The 18,735-nt window shown below is 41.3% G+C and overlaps 2 protein-coding genes across 3 annotated transcripts in view; one reads left to right on the forward strand and one right to left on the reverse strand.

Moving 5' to 3' along the window:
• LOC109824938 (poly [ADP-ribose] polymerase 1) overlaps positions 1-1,915 on the forward strand; it is a 17,947-nt gene extending 16,032 nt beyond the window's left edge. For both annotated transcript variants that reach the window (XM_020391569.1, XM_020391570.1), the window contains exons 19-20: positions 1,268-1,447; positions 1,570-1,915. In XM_020391569.1, coding sequence (XP_020247158.1) covers positions 1,268-1,447; positions 1,570-1,620 — 231 coding nt within the window. In that variant the 3' untranslated portion in view covers positions 1,621-1,915. The remainder of the gene's footprint in view (positions 1-1,267; positions 1,448-1,569) is intronic.
• Positions 13,556-14,951, reverse strand: LOC109826152 (LOB domain-containing protein 29). Its single transcript, XM_020393136.1, has 2 exons — positions 14,673-14,951; positions 13,556-13,894 (listed from the first exon to the last, which is right to left on the reverse strand). The coding sequence occupies exons 1-2, from the start codon at positions 14,949-14,951 to the stop codon at positions 13,619-13,621; spliced, it is 555 nt and encodes a 184-aa protein (XP_020248725.1). The 3' UTR covers positions 13,556-13,618.

Below are 18,735 nucleotides of genomic sequence, written 5' to 3' on the forward strand. Positions count from 1 at the left end.
CCAGCCGCTCCTCAACTTATGTGAATGTGGGCCCCGATTTCAATGAGTGGAGGGGAATATGTCATTTCACTATCAAGTATAAAAACTTGTGTTTGGTATCAAACATACCCATTTCTCTCTCTCACTCTATCTCTCTCTCTCTCAGAGAGAGAAATGGGTATGTTTGGTACCAAGCACAAATTTGGTGCTTGGTAGTGAGGTGTCTCAATTCCATCCACTCATTGTCATTCCTAACAACTCCTTAACCTATGTGAGTGTGGGCCCCGATTTTAATGAGTGGAGGGGAATGCGACACCTCACTACCAAGCAAATAAAAGTGTGTGTGGCTTCGTTACTGAAGCATAACCCATTTTTCTCTATAGGTATATATATATAGTATAATATATATATATATATATATTTATATATAATATAATATATATAGAGAAAACATGGGTAATGGCTCTGGTACCCCGAAGTACAAAAAGTAGTAAGTGGCATAATCTCTCAGCTCATTCAAATGGTTGCATATTGCCCATGCTCCTGCAACGCCATGTGAATAGTAGTGCCCGCTATGTGAATGTAGATGGGAGGAAGACTTGTGCGCACCTCACTACAAAGCACAATATTTAACGTGATTGGTACCGAAGGCATACCCATATTTCTCTTCCTCTCTCATCCTCTCTCTATATATATATATATATATATATATATATATTATATATGAATGTGAGTCTGGCACAACACCGCGCCCATTGCTAGTCACATGATCATCAGAGCAGGTTCCTCATTACTTCCCTATCTTTAGGCAACTCATTTTGCTAAATGAGGTAGCATCTCATATCAAACACGACAGACACGCTGATGTGAGGTGGCAACTATCTTGCTAAATGAGCTATCATGAGATAGACTGGTGATGCTAAATGAGCTATCATGAGATAGACTGGTGATAAGGCTCATCTTGCTACTCGCATCATCGGAGTAGGTAGAGTCACCACACCTCACTTGATAGCTCATTTTGTTTAATGAGCTGGCAATTAATATCCAATATCTCCCATAAGCATATTTACTTGACACAACTAGAAGGGAACTTCATGCTTGTGGTCATGATTTTTTCTATAAAATTTTCTGTCTTTTTCACCCATCATTTGGTTGCTTCTGGTTATGCGTTATTTATGTTTTATGTGTTTCTCGTGTCTGTGTGGTTTTGGGCTCCTTTTCATCATCCCCATGTGTATTAGTTATGTCAGCTATTTTGCACTAATATGTTCTTATAATCTCATGACAGTATATGGATAAGCCACCAAGGGGTAAGCATTCAACCAAGGGACTCGGAAAGACTGTACCTCTGGAATCGGAGTTTGAGAAGTGGAGAGACGTGATTGTGCCTTGTGGGAAGCCTGTGCCTTCAAATATTAGAGGGTCTGAGCTATTATATAATGAGTACATTGTTTATAATACAGCTCAGGTTAGTTTTGACTACATCTATGTTTCTTTGCACATTCCCTCATTTTCAATCTTTCACGTTAACTTCTTGATTTTTTGTGGTTAACCTTTCATTATTGACCATTATAGTGGAATCCTTGACAGGTTAAGATGCAGTTTCTGTTGAAGGTGAGATTTCACCATAAGCGGCAGTGATGATGATGGGTTAGGTGCTTAACTTTTGTCTTTTGGATAATTTTTTGGGGATCACGTTTGCGGGAGAGCAAACTTTGTTCATGTTGGCGCTCCATTTGATACTAACAGAACGCATCAAAAATTTCAATCAAATTGTTATGGCTTATGTAGTAAACTTTTCTTGTATATATGGCTAGTAAAATAGTAGTTAGTTTCTGCAATGTCAGTCTATTTCTGAAATATCAGTAAAATATGAGCTGGTGCTATTGCTTTTGTTATTATTAGGACTGGTAATAAAATTCTCTTACACATTAAATTTTGGTTTATTACGTTGCTATGGGTTGGATGTAATGGAGGGAAATCCCAGTGAATTGTGTATATGTTTGATTGAAAGTTTTTATAGCTACCTTGTGGCCATTTCTATATACGCGCAATACCAATATATGTTGGACAAATTTTTAAAATAAACCGTTTTTTATTATTAATAGGCAAAATCGACCGTATTCTTAAAAAAACAGCAAAATCGACCGTCCCAATCTCTCTCTCTCCTCACCTTCTCTCTCTCCTCACACACCTGTCTCCCTCCTCCTCCCTCAAGCCGCCCCCTCTTCTCCCTCGTCCTCATCTTTCTCCCACTGCCATCACCATAGGCGCCGACCTCTCCAGCCTCGCCGCAGCCACCCACTTCCACTCCTCCTCCGTCCCCTTCCTCCTCCACGACTCTTCTGACTCCGTTGGCGGCCGCATCCGCACTGACGACGGCTTCCTCCTGAACTCCCCTGATCAGAGCCCTGATCCTGGCTTCGAACTCCCCCGCCTTCTCCCTCCTTCGCCTCTCCCTCTCTCCCTCCACCTGCATCTCCACCCTCCTCAGCCCCCACGGTCGCTCCTCCGCTCCGCCGCCCAAATAAGAAACAGCCCCGCTGAACTTCCTCATCTCGCAGGATCCGGCTCGTATATTTGCTGGTCGTCGAAACAATAAGCCCGCCTCCTGCCCCGCCGCCCCCGCCAGCGAGCGCTCTGCTGCGTGTGTGCAATGCTACTCCTCTGGCTTCCTCTCTCTAAGACTCCCACCCTTGCAGAGGCGCTTTCGGGTACCAGCAGGGGAGGTGGGCGGCGATCAGACTTCCAGTTGTTGCCGGTGCGAGCCGGCTTGAGGGATGGAGGAGGGAGACAGGTGAGTGAGGAGAGAGAGAAGGTGAGGAGAGAGAGAGAGCGAGGGATTGGGACGGTCGATTTTGCCGTTTTTTTTAGAATGCGGTCGATTTTGCCTATTAATAATAAAAAACGGTTTATTTTAAAAATTTGTCCATATATGTTTGATTGAAAGTTTTTATAGCTACCTTTTGGCTGTAATTATATGCGCGTGATTCAAATCCTCGGCCGTAATGTTGTCAAATTCAATGTTGCAATGATCTATTGAGGCAAAACTTCTGAAAAAAGTGATTTCAATTATCCCTCTTCATAATGTTGCTTTAATAATGTTGTTAGTTGATAAGTGGGAAGATGATTGTCTCTCTCAACTAAGGGTTCCTTCTTTATGACCAAATCTTACCTGCTCCCATATAGGTTTTGTTTTGTTGATGTGTCAACTTACAATCATGGGATATAAATAAGCTTGTTTTGTTGATGTGTCAACTTACTATCGTGGGATATGAAGAAGCTTAAGAATAAAGCGATCTTGTAAGTACGTCAGGTTTCAAGAGATCATGAGTTCAAAACGTAAATTTCCATGCATGAGAAAGAATGTTAAAATTAATGTGATAGTTGACATTGTTCAATTGGCATCCCTTTTTTAGCTTCCTCTTGTTTTTATTTATAGTTTGATGGCAGAATGTAGAAATATCACTTTTGTCCTTCATGTTTGGAAGTTATTGGGGATTCCAAACATTAGCTCTGTCATCAACCTAGGTTCTTTTTACAAATTCTATCAAATCTTGCTAATGTCGTGATAACGTATCACTACCATGCCAGCGAAAGGATTAGTGAAATTTTAACTCTGATACAAACTTGTAATGTTGCTATTTATTTATTGATGTGACAGTAATATGGCAAGAAAAACTTGGTTTTTCACTAAATTTTTTGTTGATATGATGATGTTGTTGGAGAATTTTACTCTCCCCGCCTATTACAATATGTACAACTTGGAAGCCAACCCACAATCAACAATATATAAAACAACCACAATCAAGAAGAAAGAGCACTGAGATTTGTGTGGTTCGGTCAACCAACTTCAATCTACGTTCACGGGGCAACAATACGAGAAATCCACTATGTATCAGAGAGAACTACAAGAGGAACCACTCAACACTCGTCTCTCTCAATCTCTCAACCTCACATACATAATCAATTCTCATATTATCTCCAAAGCCCTCTCCTTACAATCTTTTGAACGGACAAAGACTACAAAACTCTCTCCTAATGATGAAATCTTTTGCACGGACAAAGACTATGAAACCCTCGCATCTCGCATAATATTCTTGAATTAGATTACGTCCTCTGCTAACCCTAGATTACAAGAATATTGGCTCTCTCTCTCTCTCTCTCTCTCTCTCTCTCTCTTCCGCTTGGTTTTTCCTCCAACAATAGAAGAATATATATAGGAAAACCAAAACACTATCTTTAGCCTAACTTCCTAATTAGAATAGGATTCAAACTCCTAATTATGATGAGACTCAATCTCCTAATCATGATAGATGTCCATCCCTATCTAATTCTCATGAAATTATACAAAGAATCAAAGACACAATCCTAACAATCTCCACCTTGGATTTGATTCCCAAGCCACCTCAAAGATCTATCATTGTCGTCTTGAAACTTTACCTCTCTTGCTAGCGTCTTTTATTCCTTTCGCACTTCAAATCAAAGCACCTGCACTCTAACTGGGACGTCCCGTGACCCTCGCTATCATCTGTTTCGCTGTGGTGCCTCCACCTCTCTTGTGTACACAAAGAGATCTTCACCACCTCTGACATTAGAAGCAAATCAACCATACTTCTCCTCCCGAACTGAACTTGACAGTAGCCTTCCCCCACTTGCTGTCCTCTTACTCTACCTGCATCACTCGTCTCGAATCATATGAGTGCACCTCTTTTACTCTACACTACGAGTCGGATACCTCTATTTCCTCCATTACTTGGCTTGAACCGAATATGAGCGCTCATCGTCTTCACGTCCAATGTTACAATCTTCATCTCCATGTGTGTTACTTGGTCGTACCCGCTTGTAAGCTCCATCTAATCTGGTACTGCCTTCCTCGAGTCTACACACCACCCAACTCTTGCTCCTGCGATGACTTTGAACAATTATATGCTAACAATTCTACTGTTAGAATCACGTTTGATTCTCTACACCAGTCTCATCCATCACATATTCGTTTGCCCTATCTGCCATCAGATCTGTCTCGTTATCAGCGTCAGAACTTTTTCTACACTTTCTGACTACTCTGAGCATAATCTAAAAAATAAGACACTCTCATCGCGTTCAGAGCACTCCAAAACCTAGGAATCAACTCCTGGATTATCGAAATCTGCCTCCAAACCCTTCTTGTTTTTCTTTTTCTTCATCTTGATTCTTGTAACGCCGCAAATCTTTACTTTTGTATGACATCTATCATAAGAACTCTCTCTTGGATCCATCATCATGGCTCTGATATCACTTGTTGGAGAATTTTACTCTCCCCGCCTACTACAATATGAGCAACTTGGAAGCCAACCCACAATCAACAAGATATAAAATAACCACAATCAAGAAGAAAGAGCACCGAGATTTACGTGGTTCGGTCGACTAACTTCGACATACGTCCACGGGATAACAATACGAGAAATCCACTATGTATCAGGGATAACTACAAGAGGAACCACTCAACTCTCGTCTCTCAATCTCTCAACCTCACATACATAATCAACTCTTATATTATCTCCAAAGCCCTGTCCTTACAATCTTTTGAATGGACAAAGACTACGAAACCCTCTCCCAATGATGTAATCTTTGCACGGACAATGACATCGAAACCCTTGCTTCTCACACGATATTCTTGAATCAGGTTACGTCCTTTGCTAACCCTATATTACAAGAATATTGGCGCTCTCTCTCTCTCTCTCTCTCTCTCTCTCTCTCTCTCTCTCTTTGCACAATATTCTTGAATCAAGCTACACCCTCTGCTAACTCTAGATTATAAGAATATTGGTTACCTCCCTTCTCATTGGTTTTTCCTCCAACAATAGAAGAATATATATAAGAAAACCAAAACCCTATCTCTAGCCTAACTTCCTAATTAAAATAGGATTCAAACTCCTAATCATGATGAGACTCATGTTGTGCACCGCGGAAGCCCCAAATAGCCAAATCAAAAAGCACACACAAGAACAATAGTAGACCACAAGTGAACACAAGCCAACCAATCACAGCAAGAACACAGATATACGTGGTTCGGCAATGTGCCTACGTCCACGGGGCAAGGAGGGGGAAGCTTTACTAATGAAATCAAAGGGGGAATACAAATTAGGGTTACAAATCTTACCCAAAACCCTCAAACAAGACCAATTGATCTCTCTAATAGACTCCAACAAAAGAAGCCCTAGAAATCCCCTTTCAGCAGCTCAAAATCGCCAAAGCTTAACCCTAGAAATGAGTTTAGGATTTAAATACAACTCTCAAAAGAAACGGGTGTCCAGGAACAATACTCGAGCTGAAACACGATCTCCCCCCATCTTGATCAACTGATCAAACCGGCTGCATCTAAAGACTGCCTACGTATCCTCTTGCCCAAGGAATCAAGCCGAACGTAGTTCATCCAAATGGCCGCCAACGGCCTCAACAATGAAGAATATTCAACAAATTCAAACAGTGACCAAACTTCACACCTGATACAACTTTGGTAAACATATCAGCAGGGTTATTCTTAGTGTGGACCTTCTCCAACGTGACATCACCATCATCTAATACGTCACGTACAAAGTAAAATCTGACATCAATGTGCTTTGTGCGTGCATGGTAAACTTGGTTCTTCGCCAAATAGATAGCTGACATACTATCACAATATACCTGAATGGTCTCCTGTGCAATCCCCAAGTCACCCAACATGTAGCCACAAAGCCTCCTTCACTGCTTCAGTCACCGCCATATATTCCGCCTCCGTAGTAGAAAGCGCCACTGTAGACTGAAGAGTGCATCGCCAACACACCGGTGCACTAGCCAATGTAAAAACATAACCTGTAGTGGACCGACGCTTGTCAAGATCTCTGGTATAGTCTGAATCCACGTAGCCAATACAATCCTGCCCTGTCTCCTCATTCTTCGCAAATATCAGCCCAACATCCACGGTACCCTTAATATACCGTAGAATCCACTTCACGGCCTCCCAATGCCCCTTCCCGGGGTTGTGCATGTACCTAGATACCATGCTCACGGCCTGTGACAAATCTGGCCTAGTACACACCATAGCATACATCAAGCTACCCACTGCGCTGGCGTATGGAACCTTGGACATGTAGTCCCTATCCTCCACTGAAACTGGTGACATCAAAGCTGAAAGCTTAAAATGGGGAGCTAATGGAGTACTCACCACCTTGGTATTACCCTCAAAACTGAATTTATTCAGCATCTTCTGCAAGTAACTCCTCTGTGTAAGCTTCAATCTCCCCTTCACCCTGTCTCGCTCAATCTCCATACCCAATATCTTCTTAGCCTCTCCCAGGCCCTTCATCTTAAATTCAGATGACAGCTCCTTTTTCAATTTCCCAATAGCTGAAGTGTTCCTGGAAGCTATGAGCATATCATCAACATACAATAACAAATAAATGTGCTCACCATCCTGTAGCTTGCGCAAATAAATACACGGGTCATAAGGGCTCCTCGTGTACCCTCGGCCAATCATAAAGCTATCAAATCTCTTGTACCACTGTCGTGGTGATTGCTTCAGTCCATATAGAGATTTTTTCAATTTGCACACCAAATCTTCTCTTCCTGCAGCTTTAAACCCCATAGGTTGTGTCATGTAGATCTCCTCATCTAAGTCTCCATGTAGAAAGGCCGTCTTCACGTCCATTTGTACCAAATCTAAGTCCAGCTGTGCCACCAATGCCAATAGTATCCAAATCGACGAATGCTTCACAACGGGTGAAAATACCTCATTGTAGTCAACGCCCTCAAGCTGTGCATATCCCTTGGCAACCAATCTGGCCTTGAACCGAATGTCCCCAATAGAAGATCCCTCCTTCTTAGCATACACCCACTTGCAACCAATAGCTTTCTTACCCTTAGGTAGCTGTGCAAGTTCCCAAGTGTCGTTCTTCTGAAGAGATTGCATCTCCTCCTCCATAGAATTCCTCCACCTAATGGAATCAGGGCTGGACTCTGCCTCCCTGAATGTGGCAGGAATAAGATCATCAACGACCTCCACCGATAAAGCATATGCCACCATAACATCATCATATCTAGCTGGCCGACGAATTTCTCTCCTCGGTCTATCTGCTGCAATGGACCCCTGAGCATGACCCTGCTCCTGAGCCTCACCATCCACTATATCCTCCAAATGCCCGACTGTCATCTCAACTCCTTCCCGTGTCACCTCTGTAGGAGTCTCTATGGGAACAATGCCAACTGGAGTGGGTGGAGTCACATCATCCTCCACCTGCTGCGATATCCCTCCTGTCTGATCTTCCTCCACCTGCTGAGGAACTCGAGGCTTCATCATGTACGCCTCATCGAATGTGACATCTCTGCTAATGATCATCTTCTTGTCTTGTGGATCCCATAATTTGAAGCCTTTTACACCTTCTCTAAATCCCACAAAGATAGCCTTCCTCGCTCTCGGATTCAACTTCCCATCACTAACATGGAAATAAGCTGGACACCCAAATATCCGAAGAGTCTCATAATCACTAGCCACAGAACCAGACCAACGCTCCAAAGGAGTCTTCCCCTCTATCGCAGTGCACGGCAACCTGTTAACGAGATGGCTCGCATAAACCAACGCCTCGGCCCAAAAAGATCTAGATAATCCACTCTGTGTCATCATACATCGCACCTTCTCCAGCAAGGTACGGTTCAATCTCTCGACCATCCCGTTCTGTTGCGGTGTCTCTCTAACTGTGAAGTGTCTTCTAACGCCATGATCCCGGCAAAACTGTAGAAATGGATCACTCTTATACTCTCCCCCATTGTCTGAACGAAGAGTCTTCACCTTTCTACCTGTCTGCAGCTCCACTTTCTTCTTCCACTCCACAAATATATCCAGGACCTCATGTTTATGCTTCATGGTATATACCCAATTCCTCCTGGAATAATCATCAATGAAAGTGACGAAATAATTTGCCCCACCAAGCGATGTGTGGTTAGAAGGGCCCCAAACATCTGTGTGAATGTAGTCTAATATACCTTGGGTGTTGTGAATTGCGGTGCCAAACTTCACTTTAGTCTTCTTCCCAAGTATGCAATGCTCACACAGCTCCATCTTGCAGGTCTTTGCACCTTTCAATAGTCCCTATTTTGCCAATGACTGTAGGGACTTTTCACCTATGTGTCCAAGCCTCATGTGCCATAGTATGGTAGTGTCCTCTTCTGTGGTGATAGAAGCCGCCAGACCCCCTGTAACTGTCTTGCCCTTCAAGTAGTATAGGTTGTTTTCCCTGACACCTTGCATCACCACCATGGATCCCTTCATGACCTTCAAACTAGCATCCTCTAATATCACTCTATAACCGGATGGCTCCAAAGTCCCAAGAGAAATGAGGTTCTTTGTCAACTGCAGCACGAACCTCACTTCTTTCAATTTCCTAGTCACCCCGTCATGCATTCTGATTCTGACTGAGCCAATCCCACTAATAGGACAAACGTGATCGTTCCCCATGAGCACCACGTCTCCTCTCTTCAACTCCTCAAAGTTGGTAAACCAATCCCTCTTAGGGCAAATATGAAATGTAGCTCCCGAATCAAGCATCCACTCCGTAGAGTCGGCATAACAAACTGACGGCAATGCGGGACAAGAATAACCGGAAGAATCCGAATCTGAAATGTCGCCAACAACCTTAGCAACATTCACCTCTAAAGCTTGTACAGCTTTCCCCCTTTGCTTCCCGGCTCTATCCTTCAACTTTGGGCACTCATTCTTCCAATGTCCCTCTTCTTTGTAAAAGGCACATTGATTTCTACCAACACTTTTATGGACACCCCTATTCTTTGATTTTGAGCGGTTGAACTTTTGGCGGTTTGGACTACGGCCACGAACTGAAAGTGCATCACCCGATGCCTTCTAGGAGGGCTCACAATCATTCTTCCTCAGCTCATAATTCACCAATGCCGAGGTCACCTCTTTGTAGCTAACTGTAGTTTGCCCATTTATCATAGTGAGAACAAAAGTACTAAATTCATCATCCGGCAACGAACACAATAGTAACATCGCATTGTCTTTATCCTCCACCATGATATCAACATTGGCCATATCCGAAATTAGCTTTGTGAAGTTGTTAACATGCTCTCGAATGGAAACTCCTCTCTTCATCTTGAATTGGTAGAACCTTTTCTTCAAATGAAGCCTATTCTCAATGCTCTTCGTCAAATATTTTTCATTGAGCGTTTCCCACAATCTCTTTGCCGACGTCTCATTCATCACATCATAGATAAGATCCGGCGTTAAGCATGACCAAATAACCCCACAAGCCCTACTGTGTATTTTCTTCCAAACCCTATCATCAATCTCCTCGGGTTTCTCTTGAAACTCAAGAGTCTCTTCTAAATTTTGTGCATCTAAGGCGTCCATTACTTGACACCTCCATAAACCAAAGTTAATCTTGCCGTCGAACTTTGGGACATCAATTTTAGTGTTATTGATGCTCAAATTTTGGATCGCCTTTGTCAACGCCGACCCCGATGTACTAGTAGCACTTGAACTAGCCCTGCTTATTTCAACCATATTGTAGATCTACCCTTCAAACAAGAACCCAACAGTGAATCCTTCGAACAAAACTCCCAAATCCAACCCGGAGCTCTGATACCACTTGTTGTGCGCCGCAGAAGCCCGAATAGACAAATCAAAAGCACACACAAGAACAATAGTAGACCACAATGCACACAAGCCAACCAATCACAGCAAGTACACAAAATATACGTGGTTCGGCATTTATACAAATCCAAAACGAAGCGGGTCTGAAAACAGGCCCAACTCAAAACCGCAGCGTCGGTCGACCGGTACGGTCGACCGCGATCCATCGCGGTCGACCGGCCCGGTCGACCGCCCGCCATCCAGCATGAGGTCCAAAATTCCAGAGAGTTCGGCGGTCGACCGCGCCGGTCGACCGCCCACAGAACAGAAACTTCTGCGGTCGACCGGGTCGGTCGACCGCCACCAATTCTGACGCCCAGTAATAAATGTGCACGAAAGCGGTCGACCGCACCGGTCGACCGCCACCCTGTCAACCTGAATCCTGAGCCTGGAATCCAATTCTGCTGCCAATTCTACAACTCAATCTCTTAATCATGATAGATCTCCAACCCTATCTAATTCTCATGAAGTTATACAAAGAATCAAAGACACAATCCTAACAAATGCCACATCATTGCGCAAGATTTAATAAAAGTTTGTAAAATATGCTTTCGCTAATGATGGAGGTGAGGTTGAGGATCACCAATAAGGATAACCACTAATGACTTCTAAACACCAAGAACCCAAATGATATTTGGCTGATAGGAACTCCACTAAACTTTTCCCTGGCTAGTCTGATGTGCTTTGGTTCATGATGATTCATTGAAAGACCACCTTGCGAGATCAAAAGAGCTTATAATAGATATGCACAGCATGCCTCCTTGATTGAAACACACGAGAACATCAAAGCGTCTGTTTACAAAAGAACCTCTTTCTTCTCATAATGTACACACACCTCCTAAAGCCAACATCAAAGCGTCTGTCTACAAAAGAGCCTCTTTTCTTCTCATAATGTACACGCACCTCCTAAAGCCAGCCTACTTTAAAAGTGCTAGCAAGGGAATAGCAAATAGCCCTTTGTCCTGTTCCAATAGAGATAATCATTCAAATATAAAAGAGAACCCAACGGTATATTTTACTAAGGATCGCATGTCAATCTCTCTCTCTCTCTCTCTCTCTCTCTCTCTCTCTCTCTCTCATGACCAAAGCTTTTCACAAACAAGCCAAATTCCTTGGGCAAGGTGATAGGAACAGTGCATGCAATATGAACATAAGTATTGGTCTCATGCATTATTACTGGATCAATGCCTTTAAAGCAGGGAACAAATATATAAAAAACCATGCATATTGTTCGAGAAACGATGTCCAAAAGATGATTACGGATGAGCACCCCTAAGCGATATACTAATCACTTAAATGTCCAGAATTACATGTAAAGTAACAATGCTAAGATGATCTCTTCGGGAGATTAGTAAGGCAAGCTTAGAATAATTAGCCCAAACATACATGAATTCAAGCACCAATTTTGATGGAATTTCGAGCAACTCAATCTCTGGTTATAGTGTACGTTGACATCTCCTATAAACCTATAACTTTCAAATCTCATTAATGAGAGGTTGCAATAATTAACGGTCTTTCAGAAATATATAACTAAAAAAACATCTAATTAATGCATAAGATTAGCTATTTGAATGGACGATTCATTCCATTTGTGATGATCTGTATATGTTACATCTATAAGTTACAAATTTTGATATTGCATACTTCTAGTCCATGTGACAACCACTTGATGCTCAATAATTAGAAATAATATATCTACTATTTTGTTGTGTATAATTCAAAATCCTCTTTTACATAATAAAAAGAAATTGGCGAAATATCTCTAAAGGTATAAAAAAGTGCAATGTATACAAAAAAGTGATATTCCCTCTCAAAAATTATTTGACTACACATGAGCTAACAATATTAATTTTGAGGGTTTTCTACCAAAAATTATCGGGGTTTAATGATAGTTTCAGAGGTATTGGAGATTTAGTTCCGAACACCTAAACATATTAGGAGTTTAGTGAAATTTAATCATATTTTAATTTTGAGTTTTTTCATTATATACCCCCAAAATATTAGGTATTTTTTAAATTTATGTCCAAATCATGATTGTAAAGTTTTCTCCCAAATTGTGCTATTCCCTCAACCCTCAACTTAACTTCAGTATGAGAGAGAGAGAGAGAGAGAGAGAGAGAGAGAGAGAGAGAGAGAGAGAGAGAGAGAGAGAGAGATAGTGAAATTTAATCATATTTTAATTTTGAGTTTTTTCATTATATACCCCCAAAATATTAGGTATTTTTTAAATTTATGTCCAAATCATGATTGTAAAGTTTTCTCCCAAATTGTGCTATTCCCTCAACCCTCAACTTAACTTCAGTATGAGAGAGAGAGAGAGAGAGAGAGAGAGAGAGAGAGAGGCAGATTCACCTGTGCGAACACAAGCATAACACTTGTATGTATATGAAATGAAAAGGGAGGATCATACAAATTAATTCAATGCATATATATCATGCAGCTTAGAACATGGACATAAACAGACTAGTTATGCGTGTGTTTTTAGTGCATGCTTGTAACGTCACTATTGTACAGAGCTGTTGAACCTTGGGTTGTAGAAGACCACAATGCATTGAAACATTGCCTCAGATTATCATAGTTCAACTCATTTACGTCTCACCCTGCAGCTCATTTGTACTTATTTTCCATCATTATCGCCCACATCTATATGATTACCATTCAAATTATCAACAACACCGAGGCATATACAATCCCAAGGCCAAGCTAGCTAGCCTTCATCATTAGCACTATAACTATATATTAATCGAATTGTTTACTACTGCCAAAATCAAACAATATCAATCTAATTGTTTACTACTTCCAAAGAGCACATAATGAAGCACGAACAGCTTCTTAATTAGTTACCTATTAAAAACAACACTAGTACGTAGTCTAGCCACACACTGCGCCATTTATTCACCTATGAATAATTGGTTTAAGTTCTCAAAATTGGCAAATATATTTAATATATATATTTACATACACGATGAACCCTTACTATATCTTCTTCAACCAAGCGTAAGCCACCGACCTCAAGTCCTCCATGTCTGTAACTCGCCCATCGTGAGAAGCCATAGAACAGGAAGACCCCTCCTCGAGATCACCGTAACAACCGCTACTGATAAAATTCGGCTGATTGTTATTGTTTTCATTATAGCATGACCTAGATTCAAGATTCATCGAGGCGTTTATAGGAGCAGACGTAGAGCTATTTGCCGAATCTTTTGCAGTCTGGGCCTTGAGAGATGATAGTTGTGCTTGAAGCATGACAACCTGCAACATCAAAAGAAAAGAGGGGGAGAAGGGAAAAAAAAAAGAAACAATTGGATTAATTTCCAAGAGATAAATCACTGTCTCGGTGTAAGGTATTTATTTAAATAAATTAAGACTCCATTAATTTTCTCCTCTTTTGGAAGGTAAATATTTCTAAGAGCATATAGTATGAATCATACTAGCGTCAGAATTAAAACTGAGGTATTGTGTTAGTTCTTCCTTAATTTCTAAATCCGATGTATTCATATATGAAAGTGGCTCACAATAAGTTGTTCCAAAATTGACCATTTGTTTCTCTTAGAGGTGTTGAAAAAAATGCCCGCAATCGAGTAAATAGCTCTACCAAAAAAAATAATAATCAAATTGAATTGGAAAGTGGAAAGATTTGTACAAGTTAGGCATTTCATCACCACTTTAATTATAGAAAATAGTTAGGTGCATGAACAATATTATCAGATCTGAGGCAGATCAAGCAAGGTTCTATACATCTGTCCTTTCTTCACATATCTTTAGACAAAAACTCTGAATTTCTATAATGATAAATATTTCTGACTACAGTGCGAATCAAACTCATATTTAAATTGAAACTAAGATACCGATGCAAGTTCTTCCCTTTTGAGTCAGATATGGATTCATATCTAAAGAGGCTGATGATAATAAGTTGACAAATGAATCAAATTGAATCAGAAAATGGAAAGATTTTTATAAGTTATGCCACTCTATAGTAAGAAAATAGTAAGATATCGTTCATAATTCGAAAAGATCGATAGACACTAACTTGTTGTTGAAGGGCGAATATATGAGAAACACAGCCATATATAGGATCTTGAAGGCGAGCCTGAGCTTCATAAGAAATGCTGAGGGCGGCCTCAGATCGATCGGTAGCAGGCAGATGAGACAGAAGCTTGGATGCATTGCTTGCACCGAAGACTTTGTGTATGGCTGCGAAATGTGCAGCTCCTTGCTCATGACTGAAGTATGGAGCAAAAATACAACCCTGAACACATTTCCTCCTTAAAAACTTGCAAGCACCACAGGGAGAGCCAAACCCTGACATCTTGATTTTAGGGTTTGTGATCTTTTTTTAAGTTTTAGGTGAAGCTTAATTTGAGGGTTTGTGCCTTTGATTTGGTTATATAAGATATTAGGGATGGTGTTGTGATGAATAATTAATATAGGTTTGTCTCCTCAATGGCCAACATGATTACATTAGTTTTTTTTGGCTATGATATAGGTTAGACTAAGTAGCCTACTTACTAATTCATTTCCTACTTGTATGAACAGTAATTTTCAGTGTTGGTTTGGTTTACTGAATGTGAATTGAAGAGATGAAGTGTGATGTTGAAGAAAAAAGAAGGAAAAAAAGAAAATCAATCTCTCTTCATTTCTTTAAAAAAGGTCATATTGATAACCTTTTAAGGGTAAGTACATAGAGATTGTCATCAAATTAATTATACTAAAATATCATGTGTACCGCACAGTATCCGTCGGACAATTAAATATAGACTTGGTTCATGACATTTAATGTAAACCAAAGAGATGTAAATTATTTGATTCATTTATGAATCTTGAAGTCAAATGATCCAATAGTTAACATTCTTTTGATGCACATTAAATATTACGAACCTTGAGGCTATTTGATACTTTCTCCGGTGTGCTAATGCCAAGGATCGATATCACATGACAAAGTTATTATTGCTCAATAACATGGGAGGTATATCTATAATTAGTCGTAACAAATAAATTAATTCCCTAGCCTAATGTGAACAAACAAATTTGCACTTGTTTTGTGCTCAAATTAGTAGCTTGTAAATTTATAGGATTACCTTCCCGTTTTGTTCTGGAAGCGTCATCCATCTCATGTGATCGAAGGAAACATAATAAATTAATCACACTTTGGAATGGTGATGTGTACCTTTAAAGTATGGTTAGGCCCCACAAGCTCCACTAATGAAACTCTTTCTTCGAATGTGTCCTTTAAATAAGTTCCACTTCCTAGGAACCTGTAAGCTCTTATCTGGATTCAGGTTACTTACTATGATTTTATTATGCACTTTATATACACCTCGGTGAAAAGAATCATGCATGATTGCTTTGGCGGTGAAACAATATAGATAATTATGTTACTAGCTACCCTACGTTTAAAATATGCACTAGATTTAGGTTTAGGTTTGGTAAGGGGTTTGAAGAAAGAAGTTGAGGTGATGGGAGATGTAATAAGGTGGAGGGATGAATAACCGTGTAAGCTTTTATGTTCGGTTGGATGGGAGGAGAGGAGAGATGCATCATTTTGTAGAATTGGCAGCAGAAGTGGATTTCTAGCTCAGGATTCAGGTTGACAGTATGGCGGTTGACCGGTCCGGTCGACCGCTTTCGTGCACGTCACTTACTGTGCTTCAGGATTGGTGGCGATCGACCGGACCGGTCGACCGAAGATGGTAGCGGTCGACCGGGCCGGTCGACCGCCAATCTCTCTGGATTCTGGGAATGTTGCTGGAAGGAGGGCGGTCGACCGGGTCGGTCGACCGCGACGACCGACGCTGCGGGTTTCAGTTGGGTTCTGTTTTCAGACCCGTTTCGTTTGTGAGTTGTATTTAAACCCTAAACTCGATTCTAGGGTTAAGCTTGGGCGATTTTGAGCTGTTGAAAGGGGATTTTGAGGACTTCTATTGTTGGAGTCTATTGGAGAGATCAAGTGGTCTTGTTTGAGGGTTTTGGGTAAGATTTGTAACCCTAATTTGTATTCCCCTTTGATTTCATTAGTAAAGCTTCCCCCTCCTTGCCCCATGGACGTAGGCACATTGCCGAACCACGTATATCTTGTGTTCTTGCTGTGATTGGTAGCTTGTGTTCTCTTGTGGTCTACTATTGTTCTTGTGTGTGCTTTTGATTTGGCTAATTTGGGGTTTCCGCGGCGCACAACAAGTGGTATCAGAGCTCCGGGTTGGATTTGGGAGTTTTGTTCGAAGGATTCACACAACAAGTGGTATCAGAGCTCCGGGTTGGATTTGGGAGTTTTGTTCGAAGGATTCACTGTTGGGTTCTCGTTTGAAGAGTAGATCTACAATATGGGTGATACAAGCAGGGCTAGTTCAAGTGCTACTAGTACATCGGGGTCGGCTTTGACAAAGGCGATCCAAAATTTGAGCATCAATAACACTAAAATTGATGTCCCAAAGTTCGACGGCAAGATTAACTTCGGTTTATGGAGGTGTCAAGTAATGGACGCCTTAGATGCACAAAATTTAGAGGAGACTCTTGAGTTTCAAGAGAAACCCGAGGAGATTGATGATAGGGTTTGGAAGAAAATACACAGTCTAACGCCGGATCTCATTTATGATGTGATGAACGAGACGTCGGCAAAGAGATTGTGGGAAACGCTCAATAAAAAATATTTGACAAAGAGCATTGAGAATAGACTTCATTTGAAGAAAAGGTTCTACCAATTCAAGATGAAGAGAGGAGTTTCCATTCGAGAGCATGTTAATAACTTCACAAAGCTGATTTCGGATATGGCCAATGTTGATATCATGATGGAGGATGAAGACAAGGCGATGTTATTATTGTGTTCGTTGCCAGATGATGAATTTAGTACCTTTGTTCTCACTATAATAAATGGGCGAATTACAGTTAGCTACAAGGAGGTGACCTCGGCATTAGTGAATTATGAGCTGAGGAAGAATGATTATGAGCCCTCCGAGAAGACATCGGGTGATGCACTTGCAGTTCGTGGCCGTAGTCCAAACCGCCAAAAGTTCAACCGCTCAAAATCAAAGAATAGGGGTGGCCATAAAAGTGTTGGTAGAAATCAATGTGCCTTTTGCAAAGAAGAGGGACATTGGAAGAATGAGTGTCCAAAGTTGAAGGATAGAGCCGGGAAGCAAAGGGGGAAAGCTGTACAAGCTTCAGAGGTGAATGTTGCCAAGGTTGTTGGCGACACTTCAGATTCGGATTCTTCCGGTTATTCTTATCCCGCACTACCGTCTGTTTGTTATGCCGACTCTACAGAGTGGATGCTTGATTCGGGAGCTACATTTCACATTTGCTCTAAGAGGGATTGGTTCACCAACTTTGAGGAGTTGGAGAGAGGAGACGTGGTGCTCATGGGGAACGATCACGTTTGTCCTATTAGTGGGATTGGCTCAGTCAGAATCAAAATGCATGACGGGGTGACTAGGGAATTGAAAGAAGTGAGGTTCGTACCGCAGTTGACGAAGAACATCATTTTTCTTGGGACTTTGGAGGCATCCGGCTATAGAGTGATCTTAGAAGATGCTAGTTTGAAGGTCATGAAGGGTTCTATGGTGGTGGTGCGAGGTGTCAGAGAAAATAACCTATACTACTTGAAGGGCAAGACAGTTATAGGGGGTCTGGCGGCTTCTATCACCACAGAAGAGGACACTACCACACTATGGCACATGAGGCTTGGACACACAGGTGAAAAGTTCCTACAGTCATTGGCAAAACAGGGGCTATTGAAAGGTGCAAAGACCTGCAAGATGGGGCTGTGTGAGCATTGCATTCTTGGGAAGAAGACTAAAGTGAAGTTTGGCACCGCAATTCACAACACCCAAGGTATATTAAACTACATTCACACAGATGTTTGGGGCCCTTCCAAGCACACATCGCTTGGTGGGGCAAATTATTTTGTCACTTTTATTGATGATTATTCCAGGAGGAATTGGGTATACCATGAAGCATAAACATGATGTCCTGGATATATTTGTGGAGTGGAAGAAGAAAGTAGAGCTGCAGACAGGTAGAAAGGTGAATACTCTTCGTTCAGACAATGGTGGAGAGTACAAGAGTGATCCATTTCTGCAGTTTTGCTGGGATCACGG

The sequence above is a fragment of the Asparagus officinalis genome, chromosome 10 (assembly GCF_001876935.1).
Source record: "Asparagus officinalis chromosome 10, Aspof.V1, whole genome shotgun sequence".
Lineage (NCBI taxonomy): Eukaryota > Viridiplantae > Streptophyta > Magnoliopsida > Asparagales > Asparagaceae > Asparagus > Asparagus officinalis.